Source organism: Sycon ciliatum, chromosome 10 (genome assembly GCF_964019385.1).
Source record: "Sycon ciliatum chromosome 10, ocSycCili1.1, whole genome shotgun sequence".
In the NCBI taxonomy this organism is placed as follows: Eukaryota; Metazoa; Porifera; class Calcarea; order Leucosolenida; family Sycettidae; genus Sycon; species Sycon ciliatum.
In genome coordinates this window covers 23,657,233-23,670,107 of record NC_088652.1, presented here as the reverse complement: position 1 = coordinate 23,670,107, position 12,875 = coordinate 23,657,233, and the positions used below count along the sequence as shown (strand labels likewise).

At 47.9% G+C, this 12,875-nt stretch overlaps 1 protein-coding gene and 2 non-coding genes across 6 annotated transcripts in view; 1 reads left to right on the top strand and 2 right to left on the bottom strand.

Annotated features, from left to right (window-relative positions):
- Positions 1 to 12,875, top strand: part of LOC135825874 (band 4.1-like protein 4A) — a 35,313-nt gene that overhangs the window by 8,446 nt on the left and 13,992 nt on the right. For 3 of the 4 annotated variants that reach the window (XM_065338508.1, XM_065338510.1, XM_065338509.1), the window contains exons 3-16: positions 991 to 1,095; positions 1,640 to 1,682; positions 2,357 to 2,435; positions 2,726 to 2,770; positions 3,292 to 3,344; positions 4,014 to 4,087; positions 4,387 to 4,433; positions 5,833 to 5,920; positions 6,217 to 6,372; positions 8,646 to 8,746; positions 9,281 to 9,427; positions 9,984 to 10,021; positions 10,195 to 10,345; positions 12,356 to 12,502. In XM_065338508.1, coding sequence (XP_065194580.1) covers positions 991 to 1,095; positions 1,640 to 1,682; positions 2,357 to 2,435; positions 2,726 to 2,770; positions 3,292 to 3,344; positions 4,014 to 4,087; positions 4,387 to 4,433; positions 5,833 to 5,920; positions 6,217 to 6,372; positions 8,646 to 8,746; positions 9,281 to 9,427; positions 9,984 to 10,021; positions 10,195 to 10,345; positions 12,356 to 12,502 — 1,274 coding nt within the window. The remainder of the gene's footprint in view (positions 1 to 990; positions 1,096 to 1,639; positions 1,683 to 2,356; positions 2,436 to 2,725; positions 2,771 to 3,291; positions 3,345 to 4,013; positions 4,088 to 4,386; positions 4,434 to 5,832; positions 5,921 to 6,216; positions 6,373 to 8,645; positions 8,747 to 9,280; positions 9,428 to 9,983; positions 10,022 to 10,194; positions 10,346 to 12,355; positions 12,503 to 12,875) is intronic. The other variant, XM_065338511.1, reaches the window with a different exon arrangement.
- On the bottom strand, positions 7,397 to 7,468 carry Trnat-ugu (transfer RNA threonine (anticodon UGU)). The gene has a single exon. It is a non-coding gene; the product is annotated as a tRNA-Thr (tRNA).
- Positions 8,250 to 8,321, bottom strand: Trnat-ugu (transfer RNA threonine (anticodon UGU)). The gene has a single exon. It is a non-coding gene; the product is annotated as a tRNA-Thr (tRNA).

The window sequence follows — 12,875 nt, the reverse complement described above, 5'->3', positions numbered from 1 at the left end:
GAAGAAAATCGTTGGTTACCGATGTACAGCATATGCCATGCATACATACCGTATGTGAGTTCGATTATCCGGTTCCCTCGCCTAACCGGGTATTTTTGTGGAAAACAGATGTGTGCTGTTACAATGTATGCGAGGTCTGACTGCAGAGTACATTAGTGTCTGCCATTGCCCTGGTAAGAAAACTAATGTTAAAAATTAAAATCAATAAAGACCTCCAGTCCTCCACCAATCGACTCGGATGGAGAGCCAAGGATAAATAATTTTAGCGTGACTTGTAGTTCCTTGGTCCTTTTCAAAGTCTTTTCTATAAAATAATACCTCCACCAATGTTCTGCTTGTATGGAAGTCCAGTGATTTGGGCAGCCACTCCCATAATTATTGGTAGTCAAGATTTGTCATTACTGGTGAGTTCTGTACCCGAGGCTGCTGCTATTCATGAGGATGACTGTACAGTCAGACCTAGCATAACCGCACACATCCGTTTCCCACAAAATTATCCGGATAGGCGAGGGAACCGGATAACCGACCACACATACTGATGACATAATTATAATGTAAATCGGTAACCAAAGATTTTCTTCTGGATCGCGAGGGATCCGGATAAAAGAGGACCGGATAAGCGAGGTCTACCTGTATTGCATTTACGCATGCCATCAGTATGCTTGCATGGCCTGTGTGAGGCGCTAATCGAGAAAGCGTGACATTCACGCTTTCTCATTTTGTAATGGCTGTCTGTGGGTGTTGTACTTGCTGTACTTGTTGACTGTAATTACCTTCACACATGTCACCGACATGCTTGCATGGTCTCTGTGAGGAACTAATCGGGGGAAAATATGTTCACACGTTCAGATCTCGTAATTTATAAGGAAAGAAGAGGACCAAAGAGTTACAAGTTCCGCTATAATATCCACTAACACCACCAATTTCCCTGGCTCTCCACCCGAGTCTAACATCTCGTAATGTTATATTTGCTGCATTTTTGTCGTACAGAGCAAGTGTACTGGTCTAGACTTCTTCGCACTCGTCTGCAATGAGTTGGATCTACTGGAGAGAGATTTCTTTGCCCTGCGCTTCCAGGACACTAACCAACAATTGGTAGGCCTTGCTCCATGGACATTGCTCAGGTTGTTCATGAATACTGGACTGAAATACGACAGTAACGTGGTGTTTATTTGGTTGGTGATATTTGAACTTTTTGCAAACCGAACAGACTGTGTAGATTCAATGACAAGGGAGCAAATGAGGACACTAGGAAGGGTGCAATTTTGCTTGTGCCCCCCCCCCCCTCCCCATCAACTGATGGTGTACCCGCCTAGCCTTTGTTTATTTGTACGTGTGCATGCAGCGGCGGATCCAGCGATCTTTACAGGGGGGGGGGGGGGGGGATCCAGTATACTTGTAGTCAAAACTGAATAGCTGATACATGTACATGGACACGCATATGGTTGCCAGTAGTACATTTACGAAATTTAGGGGGTTCCGCGGAACCCCTGGAACCCCTCCTGGATCCGCCCCTGGCATGAATACAACTCCTTCTACCGGAGGATGCACTGCCGGTGTGCCGAGGGTGCTCAATATTGCGGAGGTCGCTGAGCAGAAAACTAGCCTTGTTATTCCGCATAACTGATTCTGTGTGCAGTTCTGGATGGACCCAGTGGAGACAGTCAAAAAGCAGCTAAAGTGTAAGTAGCTGTCGAAATGAGCTTTTTTCTATTTTTCTTTATTAAGTCCACTCATGCTTCAGAATAACTGCGGAAAGTGATGGTGGGGCCCTGCTGCTAAGCTGACCTTGGTGGTCTCGGCGTCTGCACAGACAAAGCGCGCGCTTTACACTTACGCTTTGCTTTTTGAGCATATCAACCAAGGAGTCGCGGCAACTGGGGCGGCACCACGGATGACTGGAATGCTGGAACTTTAATTAATTTATTCATTCCTCTCGCTCTCAGAGCTAGTATGGGGAACGCAAATGTGATTACAGTCAACTTCGCTTATAACGACACTCGGCGGCGGGCCATCAGAAAAGTGTCCTTAATTATTCGCGAAGTGTCGTTATACCCGAAGTCTCATTATATGTATTACAGTTGGATGGGACTTTGCCGTCTGGGCATGGAAATTCTGTTGTTATTCGCGAATTGTCGTTATATCCGCAGTCGTTATTAGCGAAGTTGACTGTATCACTTCCGGGCCGACCATTGTCACCGGCTTTGGGCTGGCCTGATTGACATGATTGTATTAATGCTCGCAATACTGCGGCATCCCCGATCTGGCCTGCATTGTTCTTTTTTTGGGCGGGGTGGGGAGATTGTACCCTTGCTTGTCTTTGATCTTCTTGTATCTTACTCTCATACATGTGCAGCTTCACCGGAGGCTGACTGTTACCTGTGTGTCAAGTACTATGTGGCTGATCCATGTTCACTACGAGAGGAGCTGACGCGGTAAGCGATTTCCACGCCATGCTTAAAAAAAGACATTTCATTGTTCGTGGCGTGTTTTTGCCAGGACAGGAGAACGCCCTTCAAGGTGTCGAGATTGCTCCTTTGTAACTCGCATAGGCCTTCACATTCTGCATTGCTCACGTTGTATTGCGGGAACATTATTGCATGATGTGAGTATTGTGTGCGTATTGGCCAAGTTTTAAGCACGTTTCCTGCATAGAAAATAGGAATTGTCCTTGTTTTTTTTCTCCATGTGTGTTTGCTCCTGATGTTTCTCTGTATGTGACTAGGTATTTCTTCTTCCTGCAAGTCAAACGTGATATCTTCCAGGGACGGTAAGCTAGGCTACATACTAGTGACACTGATGAACTAGCCCAGGCTCGGTAGAACCGGTCCGGCTGGTCAGACCCTGGCCGGACCAACTTTTTGGTCACCAATCGCGTGAGGGTGGTCATGTTCACCTGCCATATCATGCACAATGTGTGAAGGGCTAGGGTATGGCCGCACCAATCCGAAACTGCTTCTGCCGGTCCTGTAGTCTCCGCGCTTTTGTGAATACAGTCAGACCTCGCATAACCGCACACGTCTGTTTTCCACAAAAAAATATCCGGATACGTGAGGGAACCGGATAATCGAACGCCGGTTATGTCGGATGCACCGCCTATGCTGTAAATCTGTAACCAGCTATGTTCTTGCGGATGGCGAGGGATCCGGATAAAAGAGGACCGGATAAACGAGGTCTGACTGTGTTGTACAATGATAGTGGTGCTTCTTGTTGGTTAACGAATGTTGTCTCTCATGCACGTTGGTCCTGCTCTTCTTCTTCTTGTTCTTCCTCTTGGTGTTGTTTCTGAAGGATCATGGCAACGCGTTCCATGGCGCCAACTCTCTTTGCCTGCCTCTTACAGTGTAAGTTGTGATAGGAATGTGTGACAATGCTGTTGTGTTCAATGGCATCCGCAATGCCCTTCCCGATAGCCCGACTGGAAATTGTCATTAGCAAACTTCATGTGAAACAGCAGTGTTCCTGCGGTGATTGCCACTTCTGTCAGTTCTGAGGCACCATAATCTCACACATACATTCTGGGGTTTCTTCCTCCCCCCCCCCCCCCGGTTGGTTCTGCAGTTTTGTTTTTGGTATTATTTTGTCACAATGTGTGTGTATGTATGTGTGTGTGTGTGTATGTGTGTGTGTGTGTGTGTGTGTGTGTGTGTGTGTGTGTGTGTGTGTGTGTGTGTGTGTGTGTGTGTGTGTGTGTGTGTGTGTGTGTGTGTGTGTGTATGCCGGCGTATGTGGTGTGGTGTGTGTGTAGAAAAAAATGGAAAAATGAAAAATAGGGATTCACTGGCCAGAAAAAGTCACTTCAAACAGCTGTGTGGTGGATACCAGGCTAAAAATAGTGGCGGTCAATTCATCAGCCTTGCAAGCTGTTGAATGGTGTAATCCCAGCACAAGTTGCTATGTCTAACATAGCTGTTCGCTATCATCGCTTCCGCGATGGGCAGGTCTGAGGTCTGAGGTGTGTGTGTGTGTGTGTATGTGTATGTGCATGTGTGTGTGTGTATTTCACTGTACAGCTGAGCTTGGGGACTACAGCTCCGATGACTTGCATCCAGACTATGTTCATGAATTTGAGTTTGTTGCTGGTCAGGTAAGATAACTAAGAGTGAGTGTAGGCAGGCCTGGCAGCCGCTGAGGGCATGTGCCGTGCGCTAGGCTAGTATGATCTGCCGCTGGCAAATGCATGCGACCCATGCACCATACAGCTACCGGTAGCTTGGCATAGCATTGACCAGATTTGTTTTGGCGACGACTGTACATGTAGTTTGGCAATGATATTTTGAAAGCTGAAGAGTATTGGGTCAGCCAGAGTGCACGTATGTTGCGTAAGATTCCGTGCATTGGAGGTTTCATGTCCGGCTTTGTTTGTCTTCTCTCCGTGTTCTGTAGAGTCTAGACTTGGAAGCCGAGGCTGAGCAAGTGCACAGGACTCTAAGGTATTGTCATGTCCCCGAGGTTGCCATTGTAGTCGATCCCATTGTGCGTGTGTTTGGCTTCTCGCTTGTCCAGACGCTCGTGGAGTCGCTGTCTCTGTGCTGATTGTGTTGTCCATCCACATTCTCTCTCTCTCTCTCTCTCTCTCTCTCTCTCTCTCTCTCTCTCTCTCTCTCTCTCTCTCTCTCTCTCTCTCTCTCTCTCTCTCTCTCTCTCTCTCTCTCTCTCTCTCTCTCTTTCTATCCATCCATCCATCCATCTATCAATCTCTTTCTCCCTTGGCGTTTCCCCTGTAACGATGTCTTCCCAACCTCCCTTGTTAGTTGTGGCTCAGTTGTGAGAGCTGGACATAACAATACAATATATACCTGTCCTAAATCGGTAAAACCCGGTTGAATTTTTTAAACTTCCTTTCTGGCCTCAAATGTGGCAGGGAAGAATGCGGCGCGGGTCACGTCGTGCAGGATACTCTGCATTTTCAGCTTTTTACCATCATATTTGAGACCGTGACCAGAATGTGAGGGTGTCAGTTTTGGATGAATGGACTGTGCAACTGAACCTGTACAACCGATAATCAGTCAGTGCTATTGAAATCCAGGCCCCGGTTTTCACCATAGTGACCAGTGTCTGCTGCAGAGCCGGGTCAGTCTGGTCAGCGACCCGGTTGGGGGCTACTTGGACCCGCTTGGAAAAAGAACACCGGGTCACTTGTGAGTCGATGTGACCCGGTTGGGACCGTCAATCAGGGAGTCCCAATACCCCCTGATGTACAATAGCCGTGCATGAATGTACCCGGGGACTGATCCGGGGCAAGGGTTGTGCCATGCAGGTATAGGTGTACCCGGTTGGTTTGAAATCCTAGAGCACACACTGCATACATATACCACACTGTAGCCATAGTGTGTCTTATAAGGACTAAATCCAATACGGTATAGAAGCCTGTCTTGGATACAAGCCTGATTCTCAAGATGTACTGCCGCACATAAGCCTGGTTTAGTGTTGACATGCACGTTACTGTCGTGTACATGGGAATCCGGTCGCACGTCTAGCAGCCCCAGGGCGCTGGCCATGCAGCCGTGGCCGCGTGGGTAAGCGGTACACACATTCATTTTTATGCGCTGCAGCGTGCTGGTCGCATCGGATCAACATGTACACTGCATGCAACGTTCTGTACGCGCTGAGGGCGCCGGTCCTGGTCAATCGACTGGATTTCCATGATCATGACAGTAGTAGAAAACACCTGGTTGTAATAGAACTATTAGAAGCCTAGCGCTGCCATCGGCTTCTAAATTCTACATGAATAAACAGGGCTTTATACGGGACGCTGCGGTATACATGTACAGACTTTCTATTGGTATCCCATTTAGCTGTCGCGTGCTTTTTGCTCTTTGCCCGAAACAGTGGCCTGGTGCCGTCCGACGCGGAGAAGAAGTTCTTGGACAAAGCAAAATGGCTGCCTCTCTATGGAGTGGATCTTCACCCGGTCAAAGTAAGTTCACCATAGTGTGCACAGGAGAGCAAATTCCATGAATTCATGCTTTTTTTCATTTTTACAAGTGCTTATCCTCATCCTTTCTTTGTTTGCAGGGGAGCGAAGGGGAAGAGAAAGGAAGAAGTGGGGCTGGGGGGGGGGGCAAAGGGAAAGAGAGAATGGGGCGGGGGCAAAGAGAAATGTGCATTTCATTGACCATACATTCGGTGTATGTACATGTGAGTCTGTGTATGTGAATATCTGTGTGTTTGCGTGTCTGCCCGTCTGTGCATGTATGCACGTGTCATTCCTAGGGTGCTGTGGGTACAGCGTTGCAGATTGGAATCAGTCAAGTGGGAATTGCCGTCTTTCAGAACGCTACGCGTGTCAGCTTCTTCCACTGGCCGAAGATCAACAAAGTGCAGTTCAAGAGAAAGTTCTTCATCCTCCAGGTGGTGGTTAGTAGTGAGGTAGGTAGGCAATAGAGAGGTTAAAAGATGCACGTTATTTCCGACGTCATGCGAAATTTCACGTCAAATTTGGCGTAAAGCTCCAAATTTTCGACTTGAGCCGCAGGTCACTCGCGTTGTTTTTCGACGCACGAGCCAACTGATGCGAGCTGAACTTTCGCATCACGTCAAAAATAATGTGCAGCTTAACCTCTCTGATATGTAGCACTAAGAGTACATGCAATCTAGAGTGTGCGGGTTCTGACTTTTTCTGCATGGGTGTCTGTCACTGCAAAATTCCGGGGTTACATCGTATTTGGTGCAGGTCTGCGGTGGGAACTGGTGTAGTGCGTACTATTGAGCTGCAGTTGTGTAGAAAGAGACCTGCTTGAATCCTGCTTGTGCGCATCATTGAAATGAATTTTGCAACCTATCAGAGCTGCACGCTCTGGGTTTCATGTACTCTAGGTAGCATCGAGAGTACATTTTAACCCACGAGAGTGTGTAACTCCCGCATACAGTAAGTACCCTGCTGTTCCGGCAGAATTTCATGTTGACGTCATCTTTTCGAAGCAATGCTCCTCGTGCGCGTGATTTACAGCGTTTGTACCGGGTATCAAACTATCAATGCATCACATGTGTTTCCTTGAACTCAGTAGTTTGCACGGGATCAAAAGGGGATTTGTTCACCACAGGTCCAGGGTACGTCTGATAATCGTACGTGTACGATGTACGACGTGTACACGACCGTGTGCATTGCGTCATAAAAATGACGTCAGGGAAGAGTACCATGCGGTGTATTACTCTTCCCTGACCGCCGTGACCGGTCAACTTGAAATTCTACTGGAACACCATGCACTGATAGTGAGAAAAAAAAAGAAAAAAAGGTTGGTTGGCTGGCTGGCGGGCTTGGTTGCTGTAAATAATAAAAATCGAACAACAGCAAAATTTATTGTGCTTTCTTACAATGTCGAATACATAATTATTTTGATTCTATGCTTGCTTGATGGTTTGGATGGTGAATTCGATTTTGAGCAAAACATGGAGGCTCAAGAGGGGTTCGAACCCTCGATCTTCGGTTTACAAGACCGACGCCTTACCACTTGGCCATTGAGCCAGATGCATCACTGTGTTAGCATACTAGTAACCTGACTCTGTGTGTATAGAACACACATCATTGACAGAGAATTTTTCAGATGATCATTATGATTTCCACGGGCACTTGCAGCTGCAGGTAGGGATACCTTTCAGGATTTTCATGTTCTAACTCTGCAGTACAGTTGCGCTCGGTGAAATCCGACCCAGAGTTCGTATTAGCGCCCTCAACTGGCACGCTATTGGCCCCCTGGAAGTGGTGCGACTGCGGCTGGAAGTACACGTGTACAAAATACAGTCATGTAATCGGAACTGGTCCAGGGCGCCAGCTTTGCACTTTGGGTCGGATTTCACCGAGCACAACTGTGAACGTATCATGAAGTTATGAGTCGCATTCGGTCCCTTACTATTCATCACTGTCGTTTTCAGTTGCAACTCGATGACCCCCTCGGTCTGCGGTGAAATTGTTTTTGTGACATCAGTCTTTTGCGGCCATTTGCTTCGCTGTCGCCTCACGAATAGCCGACGATAACGAAAGAGTTCAACGAATTTGTAAATCACTGCTGTGGTAGACGAAGCAGAGCAGGGACGGTGGGTCAATGTGTCCTGAAGCGGATGGGCTGAACACATCTCCCATGTTGAGCACGGAAACGCGTGCGGACTTCATCATACTTTTGACGGATTCAAACATGATGCGATTAAAAAAAAGGAATCTACACTGTCCCAGCTGAATGGGACAACAGACACTTTTGGTGATGTACTCTTGACATCGCCCTGTGCGTGTGAGGAAAAAATAGAGGAGAAGGCTCAAGAGGGGTTCGAACCCTCGATCTTCGGTTTACAAGACCGACGCCTTACCACTTGGCCATTGAGCCTCACTTGATGCCATGCCAGGACCAATAAACCTATACAGCTACTTCTGTACAGCGGAGACTGTGGGCAGGGAAAATTTGGAATTTTAATGCCGAATATGGGCATCCGTGACCAACACGTCCCGACAGTGTGCATGCAGCCCTGGTTTGGCTTTAGCCAAGTCTTTCTCATCCTGTACTCAGTCCTACACTTATGTTATTTTAGCAATGATGTCATAACTTTCCCTTCTCTCTCTCTCTCTCTCTCTCTCTCTCTCTCTCTCTCTCTCTCTCTCTCTCTCTCTGTCTCTCTCTCTCTCTCCCCTTGCTTCTTTCCCGTGATCACAGGAAACGAAAGTCAATCAGCTTAAGTACAAGTTCTTGACCAGTTCAGAGCGCAGTGCAAAGGAGCTGTGGAAGTGCGCCGTGGAGCAGCATTGCTTTTTCAGGTAAGCTGCCGCTGCCACTGCCAACCATCCCGAATTGGCCGGGACCGCCTCGATATCCAGTTTGGTAATAGGCACCCAAAAGTGCATCAGTAGAATGCCACTCAGCTACATTTCTCATTTTCATACCTAGGTATGTCATTGTCCCGCTCTCAGGTTTGCAAAGGTTGGCAGGGTATGGGTAAGTCACTTGTCGCCGCTGTGTTGTAGTGATGGTGCCAACACGGTAGCTTAAATTGTCGCCATAGCAACGATAAAACTATAGAGATTAGGTGTTTACAGCGTGCGTTGAAAGTTTCATTCCGAAAGTTCACCAGCATGACGTCATGTGCACACCGGAAACCATTGTTGCAGTGGTATCCCCACCCCCTCTCCTCCCTCCCGCCTCCCCTCCCCTTGGGCTGAGGTCCACTAATGCCCCCCCCCCCCTCCCCTTGGGCAGGAGTCCACTAAGAGATGTGTAGAGAAGCTGTTAATACGGCATTACCGTTACCACCATGCTGTTCTGTGCGGTGCTGCCCGCTGTTGCTTGTTCAGGCGCATCGTGATTGACCCGAACGACGACTTCAGTCGCGGGGGCGGCCTGCTCCGCTCCGGATCAAAGTTCCGCTACACAGGCCGCACCGAGTTTCAAGTACGACAGTCGCTGAGAGCCGTCAACCGCGAGCAACCACACTTCACACGGTACGGGATACCAGTCAATGTAATTACTATAATTTCACAAATTTTCGGTGTACTTATAATTCCGGTACTTTCGGTGGGTCTGTTTCATACCTAAAATTTCAATACACCGAACAAACACTAACACACACAGTCCAATGGGAACGACTTCTCTGTACCTATATTTTCTTTTCTCCTAACCTGGCTTTTTGCCCTCATACCGAAAATATTGAGCATGTAAAATTCCTGAAATTAGAGTATTTCAGCATTTGACAAGAGTACATGTGATGCTCTGCACCCTGTGCGTGCTGTCCGATAGAAGAGGAAACTTTCTTTTGAACAATGTGTCCCTTCAGCATAATTGTGTTTTATGTTTGTTCTACTTATTTGCTGTGTGTGTATGTGTGTGTGTGTGTGTATGTGTGTGTGTGTGTTTGTGTGTGTGTGTGTGTGTGTGTGTGTGTGTGTGTGTGTATGTGTGTGTGTGTACATGTGTGCGTGCGCGTGCGTGTTCTCATGTGTTCATGCACGTATGCGTACATGTACCAATATGTCTATTGCTGGATGCCATGCTGCCTAGAATTGACTCAAGACACTTTCGCCGAAGCCTTCCACCGGGTAAGAACCTCCACGGGGACTCCCCGGACCCCGTAGTACCCCCCCCCCCCCCACTGCCCTGTGACGCCCTCATGATGATGTACAACAGGAGCAATGTGATTCTCGTTCAATGAGCTATTCTTTATATAAAGTGGACTTTGTGATGTGCTCTGAATTTCTCCGTTGACTGGCAGCATTGCACCTTCCCACGGTTGGCCATCACTGGCGCAGTCATCGTGGACTTACTATCAACGACAACCCGCACAGCAAGGCACTCAAGCTGAGCAGGAAGCAGTCCAGCGCGGAGAACCACCACCACGAGAGCCTATTTCTGCGCCTGTCTCGGTAAGGGCTGTGGCCACTGATGTGTATGTGTACGTGACGTCGTAGAAACCGCTTTGCCATGGGTCAGGGCAACCCTGCCCGTGAGCTCATTTCATATTTATTTGTTTGAGTTTCATCAAGAAGAAGTCAGTTGTTTGTTCCAGGATTCCTTGTGTTGTTTGAGAGTGTGAGTTGGACATGCAGAGGCGAACATAACAGCCACCGTGCTATCATTACCCGGGCCTGCACATGGGCTGGGCCCTTCCAACCACAAGCTAGACCCACTGTATGGTTTACACACCATAATAACTATTTTAATATAATCTGTAGTGATATTCTAAGGATCAGTCAAGGAAGTGAACTGCCTGAAAACTGAAAAAAGAAAAAGAACGCCAACCATACCAGAACTCAAACCCAGGATCTTGCTTGTCATGAGCAATAGTCTAACCATCTGAGCTATGGGACCAGGCCAAACCTAGAAGGCGCCGACAAGTTTTTCACTCCCAAAGGCAGCTCGCAAGTTCGTCATAGTCACAACACAATATTGTCTCTATAATAATAATAATAATAATAATAATACCACAGCACGCGTAATAATATAATTATGTGGGTATAATTATACGTTCCGCTTCTGTCCTATCTCCTATGATCAAATTCCATTATCAAGGTAATTATTAACACGGCGCACTGATGACCTGTGACGCCAGATCATGGATTGTCGGCCAGATTTCTCCATGTAGGCTTGTCCAGAGCGATGGCCCTCACATTCCCCAGCTGACTGCTGCGCTTCAAGTCGATGTTCCTCCTCTGTAAGTCGCTTATGATGCGCGTCGCAATGGATGTCCTTGGACGTCCACGCCCAGCCTTGGCATCTCCCGCAAAATAGCCCGTCAGCGCGATCCATGGCGGCGCATCCCTGTCCATACGGAGAATATGGCCGGTTAGCTGCCATCTTCTCCTGTCCACGATGTCAGATAGTGGTTCCGTGTTGCACCTCTCATACAGCTCAGTATTTGATATCCTGGCTGGGTAGACTATGCCAATGAGCCGTCGGAGCTGCTTCCGGTGGAAAACGTTAAGCGATTCTGCTTGTGCTGCCGTGAGCCCCCATGCGCCGCAGTTATACAAAAGAACGGGCAGAACCAGGGCATTATACAGGCGGATGCGCCTCTGCTCACTGACCTTCCCACGCCTCAGCCAGAGGCTATACATCCTGCCGTATGCACTCGAAGCGAGGTCTTTCCTCCGCTCCAGGTCCTCACTGTCGCCAATGAGGGACCCTAGCTGCCTGCTGGACCGCCAGGAGTCTGAAGTTGATGTCAGATGCAAGAATTCGGTCTTGGTCTCGTTTACTGTAAGGGACCAATCCCCGAGTTCTGCGCTAATGATATTGTCTCTATACTTTATAATAAGGCCAAAACAAAAAATAGGCTTGTTTCCGGTCGGCAACCCCTCAAAAAGGAGACTCGGTCGGCCGGAATGAATTTTTTTGGATACTTTGTTTTGGTTCCTCTATCGTTGTGGTATTGATGGACAAGAGCACCTACACATATACATTGTACTATATCATGGCAAGAATCAATGTCAAAGTTGACTGACTCCCTGTTTTTGTACAGCATGTGGTGTGTTCCTGTTTTCGTACATCCTGAGAAATCAAGCAAACATTTCGAGTCCTTCCAGCTCCGTTATTATAGCTCGTATCGACCCCGGAGGTTTTCGAGCCGACAGCTGAGAATCTCTGCTACCTTTTAGGTGGTTCGACTGTGGAATTAGGTTGAGATGTGACTGAGTTATGACTCGTTGAGTGCACTTGCACACATGACATTGCCACCGTTTGTATACATTTGGGACCAAAAAAAGTTTCAGAATTTGGGAAAAAGTGGCCCGGTCGGCTGACCGGAAACAAGGTCATTTTTTGTTTTGGCCTAAATAGTAAATACAGTCCTCACATCCCCTCATATTGCATCTTCATCGCAATGTCCTAACTCCTACCTTCCCTGTCTCGTTTTCTGCTTCTTGTACCACACTTAGTCCACTGAGAAGATCCACAGGTCCAGAGACTCCCAACGCATCAACGAACCGCAAGGCATCCAACAAGAGCAAGTCAGAATCGACCGGCCTGGGTCAAAGCGGCGGTCACGCCAGAGTGCAGAAGACGGTCTCCACTCCGTCGTTTTGGTGAGCACTGCATGTGCCGCTCCCTGACTGCCCCTTCCGATCATCATTTTTGGGGGTGTAGGGGGAGGGGGGGGGGCAGGGCAATTCGTGCAAAGCTCGCATATGGCATTGCTGGTCTGGGTCGTTTGGGGGTTAGCATGCGGGTCATCTCAAGGCAGCAATCATGATTGCAACTTATATTCTCTAGCTTCTCGGAGAAGAAGAAAACAGAAGTCGAAGAAACTGGTATAATCAAAGAACGGGTCTCGAAGAATTCGGAGATATTTTGCACATGTCAAGCAATATGAAGCACTAAAGGGGCCGTGATCTTGAGTGCCACGAATGTAGCATGCACTGTGCGTATGCGAAAAGGGAAATGCGTACACTCATGATC